The sequence below is a fragment of the Neoarius graeffei genome, chromosome 14 (genome assembly GCF_027579695.1).
Source record: "Neoarius graeffei isolate fNeoGra1 chromosome 14, fNeoGra1.pri, whole genome shotgun sequence".
In the NCBI taxonomy this organism is placed as follows: Eukaryota; Metazoa; Chordata; class Actinopteri; order Siluriformes; family Ariidae; genus Neoarius; species Neoarius graeffei.
This window is the reverse complement of record NC_083582.1, coordinates 81096702-81124444: the sequence shown is the minus strand read 5'-3', so window position 1 is coordinate 81124444 and position 27743 is coordinate 81096702. Positions and strand designations below refer to the sequence as shown.

The following is a 27743-nucleotide window of genomic DNA, read 5'->3' as shown; positions in this document are numbered from 1 at the left end:
TATTATTGTGTGTAAGGGGAGCAGCAAAGTATGACGTAAATTTCTTGAATCTTTATAGTTTTCATTGCTTTTTGTTTTTTATGATGTGCTAAACTGTGTTAATGTAGCTATTGTGAACAAATTTAGCTGTTATTACTATATGATTTATCATATATACATCTGTGTCCATATATTAATGAGCTTTTAGGTGACAGATTGTCTGTCCATTGTTGCCATGACATCATCACCATCTTTGCCCTGCGGAGACCACTGGTCTCCTGAGCTGCCGTTAGACCTTTCCTATTGTCGCAAAACGCCAAAGGTGTCGTGAAGCGCCGCCCCAGTGAAGATGGCAGCCGAGCTGCATCCGCGCAGCGGAAAACTCATTGGGCTGTCCAACTCGAACCGCACGGCGCAGCGAAATCAGCCGGTTCAGGAGTTTAATCACGGTCTGGTGCTTAGCCGGGAGCCGCTGCGGGACCGCGATGTCTTTACGGTTCGGATTGACAAGAAGGTAAACAAGTCCGCCTCGTCAGGTTACGGTAGCTGCCGTCGGTTTGTCTGCAGTACCGGGCTGAATACCAAACTCTTCGCTGCACACTACAGAAGTGCACTACGTAGAGAAGGGTATCCGGTTCTGGATTACTTTTTAGGGACTTCCTTCCTTTCTTTCATGTCGGCACTAAACTGAGTACCGAGTTTAATCAAAGCCGCTAAAACACTCTCTTGCTATAGTCTATAAAATAATATATGTACCCTACATAGTGTACTATCTGTCTATTTGGGATACAGCCCTAGGTTTCGTTAGGATCTCATCCTGACATACTAATAACGAATAGATCAGCGTGAGGAAAATATTTATTATTTGACTGTCACAAACTTAAACCAGGTCTGTGTGATGTGAGTTTGTTTGATTGAATGTATTAAATTTTAGATATTCCATTATACAGTTTAGCTCCAGCCGCTAGTTTAGCTAAAGGACCGTGTTTTTTCAACCCACCGCTTAATGTGAAACCCCTCCCCCTACACAGGGATGTCTGTTTCTACTCTGTGATTGGCTACGTTTCACACACACTCAAGAACTATCCAATCCTGATATAGGAGGCGGGATTAGTCAAAAACAGGTAGGGAAAAAAAAAAACAAGCTGTAGCTGATTAGCTCGGTTCACTAGGCAACAGAGATGCGTTCGTATTAGCTAGTAAATAATCTTTTATTAGGATTATAACATTATAAAAATACTTTAAACAAGTGAAGAAATGTCACAGCTTAAACCAGACAGCATTAATTTTATTAACTTAACGTTTATAAATGTTTAACTGTGTTAATGCTAGCTCTCTGACAACCGGTTTGTTTGCTAACTAGACAGAGAATAATAATAATAATAATAATAATAATTAATAGGTCGTTAAAATAAAATTCATAACGTGTTAATAAACAGTTTTGCCAATGCGACGACTTCAATGTGATGTTTTTGACTACAGTGCTAATTTTTGACTAAGCAATTAATTTCGCTGTTTATAAGGTTGAATGATATTTAATGGGAAAATATCAGTGCTTAAAGAGATCCGCGGTTTATGATACAACAAAGCGTCAGTGTAACACTGAAGCCGTATTATGAATAACAAAATTAAATGCAAAAAACTCAATGCAAAGCTGTCTTAGTCCCGGAGAGACCTTTGAATAAACAATGTCTTCTTTGACCAGTGACCTCCGAGAAAGTGGTCTGGCTTTTATAATCTTATTATACAGTTTAACTGGGCATTTGGCTTGAAATTTCTGACAAAATTCTCCATGTTGTAATGCATTTCCATTGTCATCTAAGAAATGAGCAATTGCCCAAATCCCTTTTGACCCCAATTCTTCAAAACACAAGGATTTTCTGCCAAGTAATAGGCTATGTATGTGTTATTTTAAATTGGTGTATTATGTAGAGTGAAATTATGTTTATAAATTCGCTCCCAATAGAGTAACACTTGCTGATGAAAAGTAGAAAGTTTAACTGGTACTGAGTTAATGTCAAAATCACATCGAAGAAAGAAGTCTATTCCCCCCGTTTTCTGAAAAATTCCATTTGGGATAATAAACCAAAAAGAGTGCCTATTCCTAATAAATGTTTGTAACCATTTTAATTGTAGAACCCCATTCATAATATGAGTCAGTCGCTTTAACCCCCCCCCCCCCCATAATTTTTAACCATGTCATTTTTCCTAATGTAATGACGCATGTTTCTTTAGATGAAATTAAAGTTGACACTGTTGATTGAGTTAATCATCTTTGCAGATATAGATAAAGAGAAAGCTGGATAAATAAGTCTAGACAGACCCTCCATTTTGGTCAGTAACACGCTACCAAAGATTGTAATGTCTCTTTGCAACCACCTACTCATAGCTGATTTACATTTATCTACATTCTTCCCAATATTCAAATCCTCAGATATGGTTATTTCTAAGGATAAAACAACAACTAAGTACTTAACCTCTTTCTTAATCATTATATTGTATAATTGTTGCAGGAGATAATCATGTAAAGTTAATAGTTCACATTTGTCTACAGGAGCGGAAGAAAGATCCCAGCTTCCGCTATGACGCAGCAATGAATCATGGGAAAGGTCAGAGTTCAGGAAAGTGGTGTGCTGTGTCCGAAATCATTCGCTACTCACTATTGAGGGAATTCTATATAGAGGACTATATAGTGAGCTCACTGATAAAATGTAAAAACACTTTGGGACACTACTCTGTCACACCTTTATTTACGTGATTACTGTCGCACAGTTAAAACGTGCCAGATCAGTCAGCTGGTGGGTTTTCAAAATAATGAATACATGCGTGTGTTATTTTGATAAATCCATATTATACTGAGCGTATTTCCCGCATTAATAAATACAGAGTACTTTGTGTCTGCTTCATCATTCAGTTCTTTAAATCAAGGCTGAATCCTTTCTTCTTCACCGCTGCCTTTTATTAAATCAAATTTGAGGCTTTTGATTAATTCCTCGCTCCGCATTGTAACTTTTATTCTTGTATTTTGTCTTATTCTATTTTAGTTTATTTTCTATTCTCTTACTATTTTTAATTGTACTTGAATGTAGGGCTGCTCGATATTGGAAAAAATCAATATCACGATTTTTTCAGTAAATATCAATATCGCGATTTTTAAAACGATATTTATACACCTTTTTTTTAAAGCCCCGATCATCAACACCCGAGGCACCGGGCCACATTTTTATAGTACAGGCCTCATAGGCTACCTGTCAACCCTTCCCGTTGTACCCTGAAACGCCTTTTACTTAAACTATTTACTGTGCAAGCGCGTACTTTGCATAGGTCCTATCGCCTGCACAAGGCTCACGTTCTCCTCACTCAACATTTCCGATCACAGAGGATGGAGCCAGCGCTGGTATTACCAGTGATTACTGCGTAACGTCCACACTGGCTCGTAGCCAGCCAAGGATAAAATCTCTCTCTCACACACACACACTACAACGTAAGCTTGTGTGTTGTTAAGACACCAACATTAAACACGCACACACACGGACTGGCCATTGGGAGTAGCGGGAGTTTTCCCGGTGGTTCAGCGTGGGCCGGCGGAGAAAAAAAAAAAACAGTTGCGCGCTGGCCTTTAATATGATAAGCAATGTTAACAGTTTCTTTAAGATGTTTTGGAATGACTGTGCGTAGGGTGTTTTTGGCCACAGAACACTAACCCACAGTAGTAGGAGGACTACTGGATTCGTGGATTTTGTCGGAGAAAAAAAAAAAACAGTTGCGCGCTGGCCTTTAATATGATAAGCAATGTTAACAGTTTCTTTAAGAAACTGTTAACATTGCTTATCATATTAAAGGCCAGCGCGCAACTGTTTTTTTTTTTTCTCCGCCGGCCCACACTGAACCACCGGGAAAACTCCCGCTACTCCCGATGGCCAGTCCGTGTGTGAACACGCACAATATAGAGACAAGTCCTTAAGAATTAACATACATGAAAATAGCTCAGCGGCATGTAAACATTCCCTGAAAGTGTAGGTGGCACTGCGGCTAGATGCTACGTGAAATGGCACAAGGCAAACACCATGCGTCGCTCAGTCAACAGACAAAATCCACGAATCCAGTAGTCCTCCTACTACTGTGGGTTAGTGTTCTGTGGCCAAAAACACCCTACGCACAGTCATTCCAAAACATCCCCACTAGTTGCAGGTTATGTCTCAAATACAGATATGCGTTGTGGATTAAGCGATCTATTTTCAAGCATCAGGCTTCTCTTCCTTCATCTTCCAAATGTGGACTCCGCTATCTTTTTGGCATGTCAGCACTGAAATACCATTTGCAGAGATATTTCACTCGAAAAGTAAAAGCAACACATGATTAGGGCTACATGATTAGCAGGGGGACACCGTTTTAAGCGCACGGAATTTTAAAAACAATGTAATTACATCTGAGTCCGTCTACATCGCACAATAAACCCGTCCTTAGCAGAACCTACTTCAAAGCATGATGCTAGCTGCAGATGCACAAGTCAAAATCAAATGAACCCAAGTAAACATGCCGCGGCGGGCAACATTAATAACCAAATTGCCTTACCTTAAAACGCTGCCTTGACCACAGGACGACTCGCAATTATTCCACTTAAATCCATACGGTTTAACACATCTAACACAGCTAGCAAGCTGGATATGTGCTAATATTGTTGTGCTTGTTTTCTTCCGTAGATGCCATTTTTACATTACCCAGTCCCACATCCAAAAATATGACGTAAATATATGTTAATTGTATTATTATAACTATTAGCAAGCAAATCAAACAACATATTAACAAATCAATATATCAAATCACCCGACACGTATGAAAACAGAAGAACTGATTTTTTACTGTTGCGGAGATATCGCGGGAGTAGAATGGATGACGTATACAAGGCTACGGTGTGCCTTAGGGGACAGAAGGGTTGTTTTACCTTACAAATGACAAAAAATCGTTTCATATCGATATTATGAATTTTGATATCGTTTGACACCAATATCGATATCGTGATAAAAATACGATATATTGCACAGCTCTACTTGAATGTCTGTTTATAATGTGTTTCTTCCTCCGTCCGTTCACTCCAACACACTACAACATTATTAATGTTTTTGCGCCACAACTTTTATAAATTTGTCTTGTGCCCATTGTCATAAGAAAAACAAACCACTGCTAAACTCACTCTAAAATACTTAACGGTCCTGATGAAACAGCTTTTCTTTCAGCGCAACCACAATGCATGATGGTATATATTGCTTGGTTAGTGACCATCGGTTGTACACTACTTTTCATGGTGCATTGTGGGATACTATGAGTGCACTATATAGGGTGTAATAATTCTTATTATACATTCAGACAGCACTACAAAATGACGAACTCACTATATAGTCCACTGTGTAGCGAGTGATTTCGGACACAGCAGCGGATATCGTGGGGCGAGCTGAAAACTCATGAACGGCTTTGAATTTTGCACTTTAGAACTAAGCTTTTAATAGAATTCACAAACTTAGAGTTGAGGAAAGTAAAGAAAAGAGAGGCACTCGAAGGAACATTTGAATTTCATTTTTATTTTATTTTTTTTCATGCTTCTCAAATCCTAGTCGCCCTTTGGGTGAACAAACCAACTTTTAGTGGCCCTGGTCAGTTTTTAGTCTCCGCTGGCGACCGTCCGACTGCCAGGTTTCAACCCTGATCTCGGTGTTTTGGTGTGACCAATTTTTTGTTGTGATGAATTCTGGATCTTTCAGTGACTTGACTCATTTTGGCTTCCAAACGATTTAATGCCAGTTTGTTCTAAACTGTGTAAAGTTTGTGATGTTTTTACTAATCACGTTTCAGCACTCTTGTATGCAAACACTACTGTGGTTGAAGAGGACACTTGTGCTGTTTGGGCAGATAAAAAAGGAACGTTTTTATTTTATTTTTGATAAACCAAAGCAGCGTCAGACTTCTCTGTGACCCTGAGTAGGATAAAGTGCTTTCTTACCGAAGAGGAAAGAAATTGCACTAAGCGAACAACTTGGATGCAGAAATGAGGTTTCCATGGAAACGTATTCGTACCAAAAAAAAAAAAAAGTTCATACTGTTTAAAGTGAGTCGACTCACTTTAAAGAGCCGAATCGTTCACAAATGACTCATTAAAAAGGTGCCTAAATCTGTTGTGGGGTTTGTTTGTTTGTTTGTTTGTTTGTTTTTTGGGGGGGGTCTTAACCATCTTCTATAGGTGGTACATACCGGGGTGGGTTGCATCTGACGTCACATTCACCTCATTAGATACGCAAGCTGTGAAGTGGTGGTCAGCTGAGCTCACTGTTCACCAAGCGTTACTATCACTGGGCCACGTTGTGAGTCATTAAAATGCCCTGCGCTTGCGTTGTTTTGTTCTGCTTGAAATGAACAAACTGAAACTGATAAAAGTTTCTTCTGGGTTCCACGTGAAATGATAAAGGGTGAAAGAGCAAAGGATTTTACCAAAAGATGATGTGAGAGGTGGCTCTTGAACTTTTCGCTGCGATGGAAGGAAGCCGAGTCGAAGAACGCTTGAGTTTGCAGTGATCTCTTTGTGAAAGGTTTGTAAATTCCTCTGATTTATTTAATTTGGATTCACAAATCATTTTTCTCACCGTTTTCTGTTATTTCATGATGTTTAAGTTCAGGATATGCTTCAGCCCTTTGTGTTTTTGTTTCCTGTTGATCGTGGTCGCCATATTGTAAACGAACATATGTTTTCACTTTATCAGGATGTCTGAGCGATCTTTACAAGGAGGAGGATGATGATGATGATGATGATGATGATTGGGCTCCTACACTGAACTAGAGAGAAGATAATTGAGACGATCCACAGAAACACAAAAGCAGAGCTCGAGTTAACAGCACGAAACCGCTTCCCCGGCTGTGCGGTTACAATGAGCCGTGATCACTTCTCCATCCTGTTTCACCAATCCCCAGGTCTTTAAAGGGGTTTCTGTGGCTCTTTGTGAATGATTTACCTGGAAGAGAAGAGCAGGGAGGATTGGGAATCAAGCGGCTGTGGTTTGTTTATGCTAAAATACTAAAACTTGTAACATCCTAGCAACCATCGCAAAGACGACTACAAAAAGCTCAAATGCCTACTTACCTGAGCAAAAATGAGACAGGATTTATCTTGTAGTGTCCTGATCCCCAGATCTTTAACCTAGTCACATATAAAAAGTTGTACGCATCAATGCTCTTCCAGGTTTTCATCTGAAAACCTGTCCATGTAGAACGATGTCTGCAGCACCAGATGGTCTGAGATATTGGGGAACTCAACAGATGGATAATATTCCAATTCATAGGAAAAATCCTTCTTTACTAGCATGTAAGGATCTAATCCCATCACAGAGAGCAACTTTCTGAAGGGATCTTGACCGTGCATTGGCCTCTAAACTGTGAAATTAGTTGGAGACGGTTTCACTCGCTCTTTACGTAACGGCAGTCAAATCGGTTTGCCTGACCACCACTTCGTTCACCAGAAGTAAACTTGCAAGCAAATGTCACATGACTGAATACAACCTATACACAGAACCAGTGCAGTCCAATTTTGTTATATTTGAATGAGATTCACGTATCAGGATGAGCTTGTGTTTCGAGAGAGTTCACACAGCTGAACATCATTTGGAACATCTGGATAAATTGATATGCAAGTGAATTAGAATCATCAGTTATTTTTAACACTCAAAACTAATTTTAAAGTGTTTGTAGTATAAGCTGTAATGCTCATGTCCCTGTTCTTCATGCTCAGTTTACTGCTTTAGACTGTTGACTGGTTTGACATCCATCCATTATCCGTAAGCACTTATCCTGTGCAGGGTCACAGGCTGGAGCCTATCCCAGCTGACTATGAGCGAGAGGCGGGGTACCCCCTGGACAAGTCACCAGATCATCACAGGGCTGACACACACAACCATTCACGCCTATGATCAATTTAGAGTCACCAGTTAACCTAACCTGCATGTCTTTGGACTGTGGGGGAAACCGGAGCACCCGGAGGAAACCCACGCGGACACGGGGAGAACATGCAAACTCCGCACAGAAAGGCCCTCGCCGGCTGTACCATCCCCCAAATGGTTTGACATAATAAATCCTCATTCTGCCTCAACAAAAAATAATCTCGCACTCCAAATGCAAAACATGATCAAGAACATCATGTAAAAAAATCCTACAAAAATAAATTTGCGAACTATAACCATGAAAGTTTTAAACGACATATTGAACAAAATGAAAAACCTGAGAGCTCCTGGATAAAAATGTCAAGTTAAAGCACATTGTTCTCATTTATAAGAGCATTGTATTTGCAGACCTTTGGGATGAGATCTAATACCAGTTGAGTAACTGGAGAAAGTTCATCATGATCATTAGATCATGTTTAATTATTGACAAATCCAAAAATAGTGATTGCAGTTACACTAAGATTCATTGTCCAGCTTTCATCTGAGAATGTATGCTAATTTAGAGAGGGAGATTATCAGCTGATGTATATTTTATTGACATAAACCCCAATGAAGGCTTTTTTTAATATTAGAAAAATGCACCAAACTGGGATCCACACTGCGCCTCATTCATCAGTCTTTATTTTTTTTAAAATAAAGTCGAGTGTAAATGTTTGCATAAGCCGAACTGAGCTAAATTTCATGCTGTGTTTTATGAAAGTTTTCAGATGGACTGATTTTCCTTACTTGTATGAGTATGTTGATCACATCTACAGGGCAAAACGTTCCTGACGCAGCTCATTTGCATTTAGTGACACCCAAAACCCCCATAAAAGGTAAAGGGGAAAGAGAGCTGGGAGCACGAAATTAACAATAAGGTCCCGGTTCCATAGCACCAATAACTCTAACCCTACCTATAACTCCAGCTCTGACTCTCCCTCTGCCTGAGTTTAGTTCCAGTCTGGAGCAGAAACACCACAACTATAATCCCCACTATAATCTCACTCGGTCCCGACACTCAGGGAAATAAACACATGCAACTTAGGAATGGTCATGGAAGTTTTTCCCAAGTAGCAGCACATTATTCCAGGTCATACTGTACAGCTTGGACTCCAAAACCACCCATGCACACACTGCGGTGGCTGATAAAATACAGATAGGTTATGGATTACGGAAATATAATTTAAAAAAAAGATACAAAATATGGAGCAGTCACAGATTTTAATACGGATGCTAATAATTTACGGAATGGTCAGACGTTTCAGTATATTACAGTTTGGGTACCGACTTCATACGGATGATGCATCACGGATTAAAAAAAAAAATTAAGAAGTCTAAAACAAATGTTTGGACTGCTGAGGTTCGTAATTAAAATATCTTACCTGCATTTATATGTTTACTTTATTAATTTACTGTTGATATTTCACTGAAAATCACATCTCTGAGAATAAAGGATCCGTGCTTTGTGTTATATATATTTTTGTTATTTTCTGTGAATCCGTATTCCATGACTTCATGATGCAACAAGGATGTAGAAAGATGCCCGGGGAAAAACAGCACGCGCTCAGACAACGTCACATGGAAACAATGACCTGATTGGTCAGATGTTTTATGGGATCAGGTCCAGGTCTGGAAAAATGGCTCCAGAAGCAATCTCGCCGATACAGATAAACCCAGGCCTGGGCTATAGGGATCGATATCGGTCTGGTGTGAGCACCGACCACATACACTGCAGGGGACCTATTTATTTACAGTTGTAGTTATAGTTATTGGTATTGTGGGACTGGGCCTTTAGGGTAAAGGCTGAAAAATAGAAATGAGAAATTTTTTTGACTGTCTTTGACAATAATAATAGCATTATTATTATTATTATTATTATTATTAGTGAGAGCTAAAGCCTCTGTCAGCTGACTCCAAAGCTCTTCTATAAGTCGCTCAGGATAATGGCATCTGCTAAATGCTATAAATATAATAAAATTAAGCAGTTTAAACTCTATATATTCCAGATATAAAAGTGCAATAATCCCTTGTGTTGGTTGATTTTGTTGTTGTACATGATGACGATAAAGATCTACTTGACTCGAATTTGTCCACATGATGAGCGACTCTCTGTCTCACACCTCCTGTAACCGTGTGTGTGTGTGTGTGTGTGTAGGTGAACTCGTGGAGCGGCTCTATAGAGATCGGTGTGACGGCGCTGGACCCGGCCGCTCTCGACTTCCCAAGCAGTGCAACGGGGCTGAAGGGCGGCTCGTGGATCGTGTCTGGCTGCTCCGTGCTGAAGGACGGCCGCTCGGTGCTGGAGGAGTACGGGCGTGACCTGGACCAGCTGGGCGAGGGCGACCGCGTTGGGATCCAGCGGAACGGTCGGGGAGAGCTGCACCTGTGGGTGAACGGGCAGGACTGCGGTCCGGCGGCCAGCGGCCTGCCCTCGCGACTGTGGGCTGTCGTGGACCTCTACGGCAAATGCACTCAGGTCACTGTGGTCAGCTGTGAGCCTCCGCCGGACACAGAGACTGAAGATCGGGAGGAGGTACAGGAAGGAGAAGCCAACAGGGCGGGGTCTGCGTCTCCAGCTGCTCTCATGCCGGATCATGAGGACCGCTCAGGGGGCGTGGTTTTACCCGCGGTTCCTGCTATAGCTGCTGTGATGAACAACTCGGCTGAGGACGGTACTCACACACAACGTTTTAAAACAAATGTAAAATGATTTAACATGGAATATATTCTCTCTGATTTTATTTTTGTCCTCAGCGCATGAAGTTACACGAGGACATGGGCACGGCCGACCGGACAAATTCCCAAATAACTTCGATCCAGATACTGGTATTTATTCTTAAATCAGCTGAAATGACATGGTGCTTACTTTTGTTGTATATGGTGTGGATATTGGTGGCTATGAAATGAAATGCTGACCTTAAAGCAGTTATACCAAATACAGAGATGCCAACAGACACGATTTGGGCGTAGCAGCTATGGATTTGAAGCACAGTTACAGTGCTACCTGTAGACCTGAATGTAATGTTTTTTTCCAACCGGTTTTGCCCATGTATTGATCAAATCAACATATTTTTAGTGTTCGGACTGTTCCGCATGTCATTATTTACGCTGATTCGGATAATTCTGGGAATTATCGGAGTTCAAGCCAAACATGAAGACCAAGACTGTGAGCAGCCTGCTCACACACAAGCAGGTCATGATTGCCAAAGGTTCAGTGTGCCACCACCAGTCATACAACAGGAGTGCGCTGGAGAAAGCAAAGTCAGCTACATACAACAAATTATCTCGGTAACTTCAGCATGTTCAGTTTAATTAAATGTTGTATGGATGGCTATCTTTCAGTATTGGCTTTATTAAGTTAAGTACAGTATTAGACTGGTGCACAGTTCAGGAAGTAAAATACAGTATTAATTTTGTTGTTATTGAAAGACCTAGACACAAATCTTTTGTCTTTTACTCTGGCTTTTGTTGTCGATCATGATGAAACTACTGAAACACTGTGCTACAGTACAAGCTCAGTTATCTGAACATCCTCTTAGTTAGCCAAACTTTCCCCCAGAGAGTTTGGGTAATTGAGCTTATACTGTACAGTAAACCCTGCATTTACTTTCCTCAAAAAGTAGCTCAAAATGGCCTAGATTTCATCTCTGAGCTTCCCTGAAATTTGGTTTCTGAGGGCCTCGGCAGCCCCCGGACCCCTGGCCTAATAGGAACCTCACTGCGCTTGGAGATGCTACTCTTTTTCATTTGTCACTGTTGGCATCTCTGCTAATATTTAATATTTTAAAATGAGCAATTGTTCACCCGATTAAGCAAATCCATTCGCTTTGAGAATATATATATTTTTTTCTCCTGTTAAATAATTAACCGTCGTTAGGTTTAATATTCTGTAACATGTGAAAGCTAAAGCTATCTTTGTACAATTCAGACTTCTTTTTTTTTTCTTAATCCTTATTATTCTGCTTAATATTTTAATCATTAAGTTGCGAAGTCAATAGCTGAAGGATTTGTTAATCAGACATGTTGGAGACCAAACGATTTAATTACACTTTCCTTTTCGTTCATGTTGTACGTTATAAGCTGAAAATCTACATGTAAGCACAATGAGACAGAAATAATGCAGTAAATGTGTCAACAGAGTTTAGATGGTACATGATTTGAGCTCATAATTGATTGCATGAGCATGAAGACTAACAGATATAGAAATAATTACAAAAAACTCTGAGGTGTGCTGCTTTACGGAAGAAAAAAAAAGTCAATGATGGTGTGATGTGATAAATCGGAGCTACTGGTGCCATTTTTAAGATAATATTTAATATTCCAATACAGAACAACTTGGAATGTCTTATTAAGGAAAGTATGACATTTTATATTTTAAAATGAACCCTTCCTTGTGGTGAGCTGGTGAAATAACAAGACATCATACACTCTTCCGTAATTTTCCTCAATTTGCATATTTGAACCTGATTGGCTCTTGCATTTTATGATGTGTTGATAAATTATTAGAATTATGTTAGGAATGAACTGATTGATTTATTTTGTCCTGCCATGAGGCCGATGCGCTGTTTCCATGGCGTGGCGTCCATCATCCACAATTCAGTTAAATCGTATCTCCTCCGTCAGTTCTCCACGGATTTCTGTTCCGATTGTTTTGTTTGAAAGAACTCGTCACTCCGCACAAAACGTGGTCATTGTTTTGTCTAATTATTTGCTAACGAGTTACTAATTAGGCCAAATTAACACATTTTCCAGGTCTCTCACTAGAACTGTATCTCCTCTCTCAGTTCTGATTGATGTTTTGGGTCGATCTTCCCTCGGGGAACAAAACTTGGTTGATTGTTTGTTGATTTTCCTGTTGTAAACAATTTGTTTACAACTTTATTTTCAGTTAAATCGTGTATCCTCCCTCCCTCAGTTCTCAATAGATTTCAGTTCTGATTGTTTCGTTTGAAAGAACTCGACCTTCTGCACAACACTTGGTTGTTGTATTGTCAAATTTTTTTTTTGCTAACAAACTGCTAATTAGGTCAACTTAACGAGTTTTGGGACTTCTGACTAGAATTGTATCTCCTCTCTCATTTCACACCTGATTTCAGTTCTGATGGATGTTTTGGGTCGATTTTCCCTCGGGGAACAAAACTGAGTCCTTTGTTGATGTTTCTGTTGTAAACCGTTAGTGGTGGAGGTCGGTCCTCTCTCTCTCACATCGTCACATTTCAGTTCTGTTTGATGTTTTGGTCGTCATGGTTGTTTTGATGGCAGGACAGATGAGATACTACGCCCTTGACGTTCTGGGTTCTTCTCTCTCCTGCTCCAGTCCTCACGGAGCACCAGTTATTTGACGTGTTTAACAACGCCATCGTGTCACTGTATCGTTCGGAGGACGAGGGCGGAGAGGACTCGGGTTTAGGAGGAGCAGGTGGTTCAGGAGGAAGTTCAGACTCCTCCAGAGGAGGGACAGGAAGCAGTAATGGATCCCGGGGAGCAGGAGGACCTGAGAACGGTGTCGGAGGTCGTGCAGAGGGCGGGGGTGGCAACAATAACAGCCCGTCAGGAAACGGAGGAGGAGGCAGTGGGGCGGGGACGGCGGTAAGCAACAGTGGGATGACCACCAATGATGCGCTGCTGTTCCATGAGAAGTGTGGCACGCTGATTAAACTGAGCAACAATAACAAGACGGCTGAGAGGAGGAGACCGCTGGATGAGTTCAACAACGGCGTGGTCATGACCAACCGCCCACTCAGGCACAACGAGATGTTCGAGGTGTGTGTGTGTGTGTGTGGTGATAACATATCGTAGAGCAATTTAAATGCATTGTTAAAGGAGAACTATTTTCAACTGCATTTTACTTTTCATATATTTTTTAAAACGTGGTAATGTATTTCAGAATAAATATTTATTATTATAAATTCTCACGAAAAAATCAGCAAAAATATGGTCTGTAAGTTTACATGGGAGAAGGGAAAAACTTCTCCTTGATATAAATATTGAGAATTAATGGTGCCCTTGTATAGAATTTGTGCAAACGATTGTAAAGACGAGCTTTTTTTTTTTTTTAAATAGTAAAAAAATCATTATGATATGGTTTTCTTGAATAAAGCGTTTTGTCTCATGTACATGGCAAATCTGTTAACGGTCCTGATAGACCACCTGAAAAGAATACAAATGAATACGAAGCATTAAAGGTTCTGAGTGCAAAGTTGAATTCTGGGTAAAATGTTCTGTTTCTCTTGCTGTTGGAGTTTTGAGATGTTTCGCTCCTGCACGCACCGCGTATCCCGTGTGTAACTGTTTTGCCGAGATTAAAAAGTGTCCCAGAAAAGCACAGGGAGGCTTCAACATATTATATTTTCATTCTGTCATTGGTGTTTTGAACTACATTTCATGGTAAAATCCAGCTTTTAGGGTTTCACTGCATATTGTATTCATTTTGATAAATTTCCCAAAGGGTGTCGGTATATCTCAAGATGAAAACATACACAAATATAAGAATTCTCCAGCTCTGTTAATAAGAGCTAATACATTAACACTGGTTGTTTTTGCCTTACTGTGTATTAGATTCGTATCGATAAACTGGTGGATAAATGGTCCGGATCTATTGAGATCGGAGTGACGACCCACAACCCGAACAATCTGGACTATCCTGCAACGATGACCAACTTGCGCTCAGGTCTGTTTATAGCGACAGTGGGATAAAGAGCGCTCAAAAGGTCTTGTTCAATGTTTAATGTTGGTGTTTATCTATGTTTTCAGGCACCATCATGATGAGCGGCTGTGGGATTTTGACCAATGGCAAGGGCACACGTAGGGAGTACTGTGAATTCAGCCTGGACGAGCTCCAGGTAACATTTCTGCTCTCTCACACGCATCCAGCTCACTCTAAATGTGTGATTTGTTGTTGTTGTTGTTTATCTGTAGGAAGGGGATCATATCGGGTTGATGAGGAAAGCCAGTGGTGCTTTACACTTCTACATCAATGGCATAGATCAAGGTGAGCAACCCTTCTTTATTCACTTTGATATTCATCAATATGGAACACACTTTTATTCAGAGCGACTCAGAAGTGATGCAGAATTCAGTCTGAAGAATAGAGGTGTCTAAAGTGGTACAAATATTTTATTCCGTGTCAAACTTGGGGCATTATAAGTGAAAAGAAAACAATACCTGCTTAAAAATGCCTTAGTTATGTCCTGACTCCTTATTACTTTTATTCTCTCCACATTCACTGGATCTGAGCAATTGTGTGCTCTGATTGGCTACTCTACTACTAGGATATCAGCTCATTATATCGTGAGTAGAGAAAACAAAATGGTAGAGCACATCAAGTCAGATAGATCACTTTATCAGGTATTTAAAAGAAACAGAAATGGCTGAAAGAATATAGTTGTTTGTTTCTTTCCCCCCAATATCTCCTGTTTCACACTCCAGCCCAGTTAGTGGCAGTAATGCACCTTTAAGTTGGTTTACCAACTGCCAAAAAACCTTAAAGAGGAAGAAGACAGCCCCCCAAAAAAAGCAATAAAATATGGAATAAAAGTATTATTTTTCAAGAATTATTATCGCATTTTTCACAAATTGCTCCTGTCATTTCGCTGGTTTGTTTACATTCTAAGCAGAAATGATTTTGTTGGACGTTTTGTATAAAGTTTTTATTTATTGAATTTGCTAAAAATAAAAATGCTGTTTCTCAAAATTCAGTGAATGTGGAGAGAATAAAACGGTTATTCCACTCAGTCTTGTAACATTCAGTGCTACGAGCCTCGTCGCCTATCAGCTCATGTACGACTCGATTTCGTGGAATAACTGTTAAACGTATTTCTTTGGTCCAAGTCCATAACGAACCACTTTTGTAGTGTGATGCAGCATAATTGTAAATAATAAATATCAGATGCAGCGTTTTTCCTACAAGAATGTCTCATCCATCTTCTTGATCATAATTAAAAATTTTGCTCTTATTGATTGTGTGTGTGTGTGTGTGTGTGTGTGTGTGTGTGTGTGTGTGTGTGTGCGCGCGATATTTTCAGGCGTGGCTGCTAACCAGACCCCGGGTGTGGTGTACGGTGTCGTGGACCTCTACGGCATGGCAGTAAAAGTCACCATTGTCCACAATCACAACCACAGCGACCGTTTACGCCGCAACAACGCCATCATGAGAGCTCTGTCACCTGATGTAGGCCGATCCCGACCCGCCCTCTCGCTCACTCCCGACCCTGAAGCCCCGGACCGGCTACTCTTCCACCCCAACTGCGGGCAGAAAGCAGCCATCATCGGCGACGGCAGGACGGCACTGCGGCCTCAGTGAGGAAACGTTTGGGGTTTTTTTCGAAACAGACCGCACTTAAAATATAATGTTTAATAATTGATCATTTCCTTCTGATCTGGCACAGTGCGACAGACGACTTTAATCACGGAGTCGTGCTCAGCAACCGCCCGCTGCACTCCAACGAAGTGTTCCAGGTGCGCATCGACAAAATGGTGGACAAGTGGGCGGGGTCTATTGAGATTGGCGTTACTACGCATAACCCCGCCTACCTACAGCTGCCATCCACCATGACCAACCTGCGCTCAGGTACACTTTTTGCACTGAGTTTAAGGAGATATTTTTATATTTTATAGAGGAATGTCCTGAAACTTTACACATCGACCCACCTGTAGCGTGTATCTGTTTCTCCTCACCACCTCTTCTCTCTCGCAGGGACGTGGATGATGACGGGGAACGGCGTAATGCACAACGGAACCACAATACTAGATGAGTACGGACACAACCTGGACCGACTCAAAGTACGCTTTCACTTGGAAAATCACCAGTTAATAATTCTTAAATGTGACTTTTATTATTGTTAGCTCCTCTGTCCATGAGGCCGATGCGCTGTTTCCATGGCGTGGCGTCCGTCGTCCACAATTCAGTTAAATCATATCTCCTCCGTCAGTTCTCCACGGATTTCCGTTCTGATTGTTTTGTTTGAAGGAACTCATCACTCTGCACAAAACTTGGTGGTTGTTTTCTCTAATTTTTTGCTAACGAGTTACTAATTAGGCCAAATTAATGAATTTTCCAGGCCTCTCACTAGAATTGTATCTCATTTCTCATCCAATTCCAGTTCTGATGGATGTTTTGGGTCGATTTTCCCTCGGGGAACAAAATTGAGTCCTTTGTTGATGTTCCTGTTGTAAACCGTTAGTGGTGGAGGTCGGTCCTCTCTCTCTCACATCGTCACATTTCAGTTCTGTTTGGCATTTTGGTCATCAGGGTTGTTTTGATGGCAGGACAGATGAGAGACTACGCCCTTGATGTTCTGTTTATTTTATTTTATATGTAGCGTGCTATTTAAATGTGTGCTTGAATAAGCTGGTTGATAATCACTGTTGTTGTTATTAATTTTATTACTGTGTGTGTACCAGGCTGGAGACACTGTTGGTGTGGTGCGGAAGGATGATGGCAGCCTGCACTTCTTTGTGAACGGTGTTCCTCAGGGGCCAGCAGCCTGGAACGTGCCACCCAGTGTTTATGCCGTAGTGGACCTGTACGGTCAGGCGGCTCAGGCAACCATCATGGACGACATGGGTGAGAGAGGACAGGGAGAGGAGAGAACAGCTGATCAATCAAAACACACACACACACACACACTGGGGAGTATTGTGCTTTTTAAAAAATATCTTTCTCTCTCTTGTCCAGCCGATCTTCCTCCTCTCCCAGATGATAGCTCGGAGGGTCCGATCGCCATGTCCCCCGGCAGCCCGTGTTCTGTCACTGGGGTCAGTGCAGCCAGCGACCTGCGCTTCCATCAGCTGCATGGCACCAACGCCGTAATCACCAACGGTGGCCGCACAGCGCTCCGTCAGAACTGCCGCAGCGAATTCAACGACGCCATCGTCATCTCCAACAGGTGTGTTTTAACAGGGGTGCCAACATTTACGGTTTAGCTGTAGACATGTTGCTATGGTATGTAAGGCACTGGTCAGACTGAGCATGAATAATATTCACTGAAGGGGAAAGGACACAGGAGGTGAAGGGCATATTTGCTTCTGGAATCGGTTCCTTTCAGTTTGCGCCAGTTTTATCGAGGGGAATTTTCTGGGGTTGCAGTTCAGGATCAAACAGATGGAAATTCCAGCTTGTTTCAGAGAGTCATGTCATTTGATTCAACTCACCAAGAAGAGTCGACTCTCTTCAGCTTCCAAATGGTTTGTTTTGGTGAATGATGAATCACTCACAGAATGAACTGTCTATTATTTATGCTGTGAGCATGGAGTCGTCTGGAGCTACAGATATACGCTAGGGTTTATGGTATCAGCTTTCAGGCTTTCTCATCTGCTACAGAACATTCTGTATAGAAACTGTGTGTGTTGACAGGTGCCTTCGCGATGGTGAGTTGTTTGAGATTGTGATTCAGAAGATGGTGGACCGCTGGTCAGGCTCAATAGAGGCAGGTGAGTTGATTTGGTGTAATAATACAATAAAAACTCATGCCATTCTATAAAATACAACACGACACCTCTTGGCAGCCATCTTGGCACTCTTTCTCCAAAAATGATACAGCACTTTAAATAACACCTTACCATGGCTTTCCCCAAAGCGTGGATACACGGTGCTCCACCACACTGTGCGATGTCACTTGCACACCAAAAAAAAAAAAATCAATACCATAAATTCAACAATGCAGAGTACTTTCTGCACCTAAATATCTCCTATTCCCCTCTGAAAATGAGTAATAACTATAGAAATAGGAAGATATTATAATCTATAGGTCTAGACTATCCTGGTACTCAACTCATCTCATCCATTCATTATCTGTAGCCGCTTTATCCTGTTCTACAGGGTCGCAGGCGAGCTGGATCCTATCCCAGCTGACTACGGGCGAAAGGCGGGGTTCACCCTGGACAAGTCGCCAGGTCATCACAGGGCTGACACATAGACACAGACAACCATTCACACTCACATTCACACCTACGCTCAATTTAGAGTCACCAGTTAACCTAACCTGCATGTCTTTGGACTGTGGGGGAAACCGGAGCACCCGGAGGAAACCCACGCGGACACGGGGAGAACATGCAAACTCCGCACAGAAAGGCCCTCGCCGGCCCCGGGGCTCGAACCCGGACCTTCTTGCTGTGAGGCGACAGCGCTAACCACTACACCACCGTGCCGCCCTGGTACTCAACTCAGAAGTTGATGAGTTGAAGGATGAGATTTTCTCATCTCTCATTTTCCCTTTCTGGTTGAGAGTACGTCGTGCGTATTCTGGCTGCCGCTTCTCACCGGAGCTTTTTTATTTTATTTTCTCTCTTTTTTTTTTTTTTTTTTTTTTATTTATTTGTTTTTTTATTTTTTTTTATTTTTACTTTTTTCTTTTTTTTGTGTGTTTGTGTAGTTTGATGTTTGAGTGTTTTTGTCCGCTGGTTGTGGTGTAGCTCCGGACCCAGTTTTGGGCGTTGGTTCCCTCCAGGCCTTGGTTCGCCGTGGGTGATGCCTGTGCTCCCAGCTATGGACTGCAGTGAGCTCGTTGCTCATTTTAACATCGTGGTTGTCCAGCACTCTGTGCTTTTAATGCTTGGTGTGATGTTCCGAGCGATGTTGCTCGGTGGCGTCGCGGCAGCTGTGCAGGCGGTTTGGGACATACCAGCGCTCTGCGTGGCGGTGCTTCTGTGCTAGCTTTGTGGATCCATGGCGTGGTGTTCGAATGATGTTGCTGGCGGCGGCGCGGCAGCTGTGCTGGCGGTGTGGGACTTGTTTTCGTGTGCCTTTTGGTCGGACTGTGGCTGCTACACCACTGGAATGACATCCTGACCCCTATTTGGTGGACTTTTTTTTTTTTTTTTTTCTTCTGTCTATAATTGTAAAGCGACCTTGGGTTTTTAGAAAGGCGCTATATAAACTCAACCTATTTATTATTATTATTATTATTATTATTAGAAGTGAAAATAAAGGGTTTCGTTGCATGCATGGACATTCACAACCATACATAAAACCACGTTCTAGATGTTGGTTGCTCGATGGCGCTGTTGCGTGGTTTCACCGCAGTTCTATTCCTGGCACTATACTGTAGGCTTTTGTATGTGACTTTTGCCTGTTGGGTTGCAGGTCTGTAGTTGACCGCCGTATTGCTAATATTCTAATTTCAGCTGCTGTATTGTTCAATATTGTGCTTTTTTTTTTTTTTTGTGCAGTAAAATTAAATATTTCTCTGAATTGACAGTTTCTAGTATTTTCAAATCTAATTCTGCCCCTTGCATATTTAAAAAAAAAAAATCTAATTTAATAATGTTGAATTGTGCCAAAATCAGCCCTAGATGCCACCAGAATGCTCCATTTGAAGTTTCTAATTTAAAAATTTTCCAGGGCAGCATGTCCCCGGAACGCTCCCTCTAGCAGCCAGGGCTGAGCTGACCAGCCTTACGGGCCGCACTCCGCATCAGTAGCACTGCTCTGATGATTTTTTTTTTTTCCTGGGGAAAGCCCTGCTTACTAAGATGAGTTGGTTTTTCCTTTTAATCTGGAGAGGTCAGAAGTAAGATATTATTAGAAAATTTTCACAAAATATATTGTATATAAATATAGGTGCTTTTTAAATTAAATGTTTGAAAAAAAATTTAATTTCCAAATTAAAGAGAAAAGTGTAATGCATGTAACTACAGTGGAGCGCTGTTAGAACACGGTAGATGGGATCCAAGGAATTCGACTGTGTTATGTGTGAATCTGTTTTATAACGGTGTGGAAAATCTGGCATGGCTCGAGTAGAAAACATTCTAGAAGATTTAATTTTCAGGTAAACCAGTTCCCTGAAGATATCTGAAGAAACTGCAAAAACTACGATTGATTGTTTTTACCATGATGATAACTCTTTTGAATACTCAATTCTGCAGGGCTGGACATTAACTTTTTTTAATCCACTCGTCCAGTCGGACAAGTCAAGTCAACTTTGTCAAATATGCTCTACATGCTCGACATACAGCACAGATGAAATGTCAGTCCTCTCTGACCCACGGTGCAAACTGGCAATGCAATAAATAAAAATAGAATAATTGAAATAAACAATATAAGCAGTATAAACACTCTAGATAAGAACTAGACAAAGACTAAACACTCATATACATACATACACACACACACACACACACACACACACACACACACACACACACACAAGCAGTCAGATTTTTCACTCGTCCTGACCATAACCTTTTTATTCCTCTGTATTTGCTCATTACACGAAAGTGATTCACAAAGTTTATCAAAAAGTAGGTATAGTTATGATCATTATACATTTAATGATTTATAATTTTTCAATAAAACTCAAACTTTAACTGCAACAATAAACAGAAATGATCCAAAGCCCCATTGTGGTGTGTGTTTTCTAACCCATTACCTGATCTGCAGTTTTAAGAGTTAGACTCACCCAAATTCAAAGATTCTGGAGGAAATAAAGTTAAATCCCTGATTAATCCAGTAAAACTTGAAGAATAAATTAATTTAAAGAAATGAAACTGAAAGAAAATGAGTTGGACATGATGAGGGGGACAGAATCGTGCTGTGAGTGAAAACAAACCGTGAGTGAGTTCGGCACTGTCGTAAAATTCCCCCGAAATATTTTATGGTATTTGTGATGGTTAATGTGAACCATACAAAAGAAAACTACAATAAAAAGTCCAAATGAAATGAAAATTCAACACATTTAATTTATTGAGGTGTTTGATCGCCATTTTTCCGATTTCGATGAAGTCTAATAATCTATAATTAGATATTACGCTGTGGTTATTTTTACACACACACACCTGCTGTACTCGGCTTCCCCGGAATTTCGTAAACGATAACACGGCCGGATCACTGAGGGAATTGAACTGGTTTTGTTGGAACTTTATTGATGGAGCTCTTGAATAATTACTATAAAAATGCTGATTTTCAACAAATGTTCAACTCGTCTTGTCAGGCAGGCAAATGTGGATTTGACTTGTCCGGACCAAACGTTTGATTGTCCCGGACAGTCAAACTTCTGTTAATGTCGAGCCTTGTTCTGATTGGTCAGTTGCTGCATTCTACTTTCATTTCTGTATAACAGACCCTTGCTATGAACCATGTCATTATCAGAAACAATAAAATAATTTTTAAATCAATATTTTGTGCCAAATTGATGCCTTTTGTAAGTAGCCGTATGATAAGCGGGATAATGTACAGCGAGTCAGTCATTGTTGCGAAATAAGCCCTCTTCAGAGTGATTCGAGACGCCTCTGCTGCACATCCTGCATCACGCTGATGGGGTTTATTTTGTGATGATGACCAGCTCGCTGTAGATTAGCACTTATCAACTGTCACCATATTTAAAAAAACAGTCTGCAGAAATCAACAGGGATTGCAAAAATAACCCCTGAATATTTAAGATTTGTTAATTAATTTGCATGAATAATCAAATCAATTAAAAGTGGATTGTGAATGAGAAGGCTAAAACAAATATTCTGTATTAGTGGGGTTTTTTTATGTAATGTGAGAAACATGAACATTTAACATCTAATGATTATTCCCTGTTGCAGTCACAGTAACGAAGTTACATGACATAAATTCATTATTAAATTCCTTAAAATAAAAGCGCAAGATGCTTGAAATGTGCAGATTTGCAAATTGATCTTTTTCTGCCTGTGTGTGTGAACACTACTCACTCCATGTAGGAGCTGGAGATCATTAATCTTGAATTAAATGCAGTATGAGCACTTGCTTCCAGGATGTATAAAGTACTGGAGTGGAGCATTCAGTCATGTGTGTCCTGTCTATACATCAGTGGTAAAAAAAAAATAATGTGAAGAAGTGATTATTAAAAAGGAGATGACGGTGTATGATGGAAGCGTTTGAGGTGAATATTTTGTTTTTGTGTTTTAGGAGTGACTGCGATCAGACCAGAGGAACTGGAGTTCCCCAACACTATGACTGATATCGATTACGATACCTGGATGCTGAGGTGTGTCACATTAGGCACTCTGTACAGGACTGGAAGGGCGGCCGTTTTGTTGGAGTTTATAATTTACCTGTGTGATATTATTATTTTATTTTTGTAATATTATTTTTCAGTATTTAGTAACCACTAATATAAATTAACTTTCATGAATTAGAGTCCACATGTTCTTTTGTACCCATCTTAAAGCTAAATGGCCTTTTGATTTCATCATATTGGTGAAATTTAGTTCCCTCTGAAATGTGGTCATTGTGATGTATACATGGGGGCAAGTTTTCTGGCATGTGCCGGAAGCTCTGTTTTTTTCGGTTCTGAAAAAGTAATTTTTCCAAATCGTGTAAATCCGTTGAGATTTTCGGGGGGGGGGTATAGGGGTGGCCCTCTCACTGTCTCTCTCTCAGCGTATTACTGGGTTACCGCGGTACAGTCTCTGCACGAGACAAATCTTTTCATCTCATCTTCGCCACAAACCTCATTCAGTTTATCCGCTGCTCACCGACAAGCGGTCCTGACTAGCCCGTTGTTTCACGGTGTTATACATGTGTGATATGTTTCACGCACGTAGCACGTTGTTCGACCAAATCAACACCGCTATTCCCATGAGTCGCTGTTTCTTTTGGTGCAAGTTAGAACGGTGCTTTTGATTGGCTCACTGTTAACTGCCGTCCAATGAAACTTCAGCTTTTATAATAAGTAGGGATCGACCGATATATGTTTTTCAGGGCCGATACCGATTATTATGGAATTGGGATGCCGATAACCAATAAATGTAAACATTATAATTCACATGAAATTAAACATAGCACACACTGACACAGACCTTCATATCCATGAAATGTATGTTTAATTGTAAAATTGAACATGAAATTTTGTGCAGGGAGATGCCAGCAGCATTTGTACAATAAAGTCAAACATTAGTTAGAATAAAATGAGAAATAAAATAATAATAAAATATTCACCAATAAATAAAATAAATCACTCCCTACTATATTACAGCTCACCATTTTCAGTGGAAAATAAATGAAAATACACTCTGGATTCTTTTACACTAAGAACTAAGTAAGACTTACCAACTTCAAGTAGTTTTTAAATAACAAATCAAGTGTCGGGAGCTGCCTGCAGCATTTTTTAAAAAGTTAAATCAAACAAAGTCGGCTATCGCTCCCTATTATGTAACAACTTAACAAGTAACCGTCTACATTCTAATGCTTTTAATGCCCAAGCCTAATATTCCCAATTTAGGAGGATTATATTGTAGTGAAGGAAGCACAGTTGCTCTGCATGTTGTCTATTAAGGCGGTTTTTGTTTTTTGTATAAATTGCCGCGGCTCTGCTCCTTTAAGAGTATGTCGCTTTCCGAATCAGTAGCACTAGCGAGGAGAATCACTTGCGCAAGAATTATAAATACTAGTGGAGTACATTACAGCGCAATGTGAAGTAGCATAAGAACATTTAAGTCAAGAGTTTAATTGATGTATTTCGTTCATTACCGTTTATCCAAGCAAGTGTGCATCCACGACACAATTAATTACTGAGCCCACAACAAGCGTCCTGACAAACTCCGGCCTACAGTATTACACAGCCTGCTAGCACCATATCACACCTGGCGTGTTTAAATGTTCAAATAGCGCTTTATAAAGTTACCTAACATATACAAGTGCAATGCGCTTTTTGAGCACGAGTCACGGCATGAAGTTTACTCATCACCATAACAAATAGCCAGTAGGCTTGTGCTAGCCTACAGAACACAAACACTACATTTTATTTCGTCTTCCCTTGACCACCTCTCTGTATGGCTGTCATTCTACTGTTCGAGTAGAACTACTGACACCTTCACAACGTTTCCAGACGGGGATTTAAAAATGACTGCAGCCTACGTTATGCTGGGGACTGCTTACTATGGACAACATTACATGTAGTTTCAGCGAGACTAGTTGGTTGTAGGCTAATTCAAGTGCTTCCTTCCGTAAGCTAAGTTTGCCTGGCTACACAGATGCAAATGGACAATTTTAACGAGTAGTAGATGAAGAATGTAAACATATAATGATGTTGTGCTTTTGCAACTTGTGTGTTTGTGACTTATTGCGGCAAAAGCAGCGTGTCCTTACCTTGAAGTGGGATCTGCTTCTGCCCGAGTGCCCGTACGGCCGCCTTGAAACAGTTCAGTGTTTAGCTACGCGTGTCGATTGGCTGTATCTCTTGTGCCAAACAAATCAGATGTTGTGGTGGGCGGGACCGTGTTCTTGAACTCAGAGAGGCGAGTGCAGGAAAGGACGTGCAGTGACAGTCGCGTTAGGAACGAAATGGCTGCAAAAAGGCATGTTATCAGCATATCGGTGGAAATTATGGCCGATACCGATAACCCTAAAAATGCAGAATATCGGCCCGATATATCGGCCAGGCCGATTATCGGTCATCCCCTAATATTAAGCCTTATTTCGCTTCCCTCCCTTGCGACAGATCCACGTGCTTTGCTTCTGGTTGCTTATCAAAATATGTCAAAATGAAGTTTTTATCGGAAGGCTCCAGTACAAAAGAATTAGAAAAGACGTCTAGAAATAAATGGAGATGGGCATGGTTAAGCGAATGTGACAAAAACGGTGACAAATGGGGAATATGGCTGAGAAAACCGGACGTCCCGGGAGTTGTGTATTGTGACTGCTGTTCAAAGACTAAGTCCGGCTCCAGCGGGAAGAAGGGACTTAAAAGTCACGCCTATGAGACTAATCATTTTTCTGATTTTTGTGCTATGTAGTGAATTCAAAACATTTATTGGTGATTTAAGTTGTCATCTGATATTGAAATGCAATGTGCTTTCTTCTAGAATTGAAATTATTCATCACAAGTATCTGCTTTTATAAACTTTTTTTTTTACATTTGATTACCTCTCATCTCATTATCTGTAGCCGCTTTATCCTGTTCTACAGGGTCGCAGGCAAGCTGGAGCCTATCCCAGCTGACTACGGGCGAAAGGCGGGGTTCACCCTGGACAAGTCGCCAGGTCATCACAGGGCTGACACATAGACACAGACTGATTACCTTTCAATTATTAAATAAAAGTAAGGTAGGTCTTGAAATAAGTTTGTTAGCTTTATCATCGTTTCTAATGTGGTTGTTAGGTTGAAAACTCATTTGTTGTCAGTAATGGATTATAAAATATAGATATTTTTGTATATGGAAAAAGCTGAATCTTATTTGCTAAAATCCAGGAGTTTCTGAGGACATAGACATGTGGCCCCTTATTTTAACTCAAGCTGTGTCTATAGTGTAAAAAAGGTATCACAGCAAAAGCAGATTAAAAATGGTTGTTTCAAGATTTAAATTAGTAGTTGCTAGATGTTTTGAAATATCAAGGCTTGTACTTGAAATATTATTTCAGATGAATTGATGAAATTTATTAAACATTTGATGTGAATATGCAAATCATATAACTATTAATATTATAAATGTTTGCATGAGAGACAACCATTTTAACTTGTAATTAAAAAATTTTTTCTAGCCCTAACGGGGGCTCACCCCCCTTTATAGCCCCCCGCGTGGCTGCGCCATGCACGTCTGACACTGTCAGACTTTTCAGGGTTTTGAAAATTTTATACTTGCACACATGCATATCTGTTTATTTCTGTAATATCTCACAAAATATCAGGCCATTCTGTGGTTGGGAAGTTATTTAATTTGAGGGAATTAAAGCAAATAATGTGCATGAAATCGCTCGCTTGGCGCAGTCAAGCAGACAGAGGAAGTCCGTGTGCGCATGCGCAGGTTTACCTTCTTTTGGGTTTTACGGCAGCTGGCATCCACAGTGTTGCATTACTGCCATCTACAGGTTTCCCTTTGAGCATGCACTGACAGTTCCATCATTCTGTCGCTAAACGAACAGCTGATCACACCGAGGTGCTCGCTGAGCGCCCATATTTATTAGTTTGGTCCTGCGTTTCCTTTCCTTCGTATATAACATAACGTCTTTTCTTCTCGCTTTCCGTTACTGTAATTTGTCTTTCACGTTTCATTCGCACACTCACGTCCTCCATTTTTCTCTCCTGTTTCAAATTTGTATCCCACAATGCCTTGCGTGAACGGGGAAAGCCCACCACGTGATGCATGACGTAGTATCTTGAATTGGGTCATGGTGAAGCAGGAAAAAATAGAGAATTTAGGGCCAGGTGGAGATAAATTCATTAATTGTTCTATTTAAAAAAAAAAAAACTAATAAAATTGGAAGTCTGTGATTTGAATTCAGTAGCTTTCGGTCACTAAACAAAAATAATTGGGTGTCAGGAAAATTCTTTTTATGACCTACACTTGAAAAATTTTAAAGGCAGTCTACATTTAATGGCACTTCTCTTGTCCTCCTCCTCAGTGCTTGCTGTATTTCTGCTGCACTGCACATCATTTTTTTCAGTTTTATATAAATGTCACGGTGAACTGTGTATCCTATAAATTTTGTAGTTCTCTGAAGTTTTTGGGAATGTCGGAGAACATTGGTCCTGTCGTACAGCTCCTCATGTCTCTTCCCTCTCTTTTGTCCCCTGTTCTAGCGGCACAGCCATCATGCAGGACGGGAATACCATGAGGAATAACTATGGATGTGATCTGGACTCCCTGGGGACGGGCTCCAGGATTGGAATGATGCGTTCAGCCTCCGGAGATCTCCACTACTACATAAACGGTGTGGACCAGGGCGTGGCCTGTACCGGATTACCACCTGGTAAACCATCGCATTTACACACACCAGCCACACTGGCCTCTGTTAAAGCTGTTATTACAGCTTTATTTTTAATTTGGTCAAAATGTCCTCCTGTATTTCTCATTATCTCTTGCTGTATATTTCTGCCTGTCTCGGTCATTCCATCTTGCCCTG

At 40.7% G+C, this 27743-nt stretch overlaps 1 protein-coding gene across 3 annotated transcripts in view; it reads left to right on the top strand.

Annotated features, from left to right (window-relative positions):
- The first annotated feature begins 307 nt into the window (after positions 1-307).
- The window catches only part of neurl4 (neuralized E3 ubiquitin protein ligase 4), a 42109-nt gene continuing 14673 nt past the window's right edge, over positions 308-27743 (top strand). For all 3 annotated transcript variants that reach the window (XM_060940353.1, XM_060940355.1, XM_060940354.1), the window contains exons 1-15: positions 308-493; positions 10096-10612; positions 10695-10766; positions 13258-13703; positions 14499-14610; positions 14694-14782; positions 14859-14931; positions 15965-16238; positions 16328-16509; positions 16636-16721; positions 17343-17505; positions 17617-17827; positions 18295-18371; positions 22810-22888; positions 27421-27590. In XM_060940353.1, coding sequence (XP_060796336.1) covers positions 329-493; positions 10096-10612; positions 10695-10766; positions 13258-13703; positions 14499-14610; positions 14694-14782; positions 14859-14931; positions 15965-16238; positions 16328-16509; positions 16636-16721; positions 17343-17505; positions 17617-17827; positions 18295-18371; positions 22810-22888; positions 27421-27590 — 2716 coding nt within the window. In that variant the 5' untranslated portion in view covers positions 308-328. The remainder of the gene's footprint in view (positions 494-10095; positions 10613-10694; positions 10767-13257; positions 13704-14498; positions 14611-14693; positions 14783-14858; positions 14932-15964; positions 16239-16327; positions 16510-16635; positions 16722-17342; positions 17506-17616; positions 17828-18294; positions 18372-22809; positions 22889-27420; positions 27591-27743) is intronic.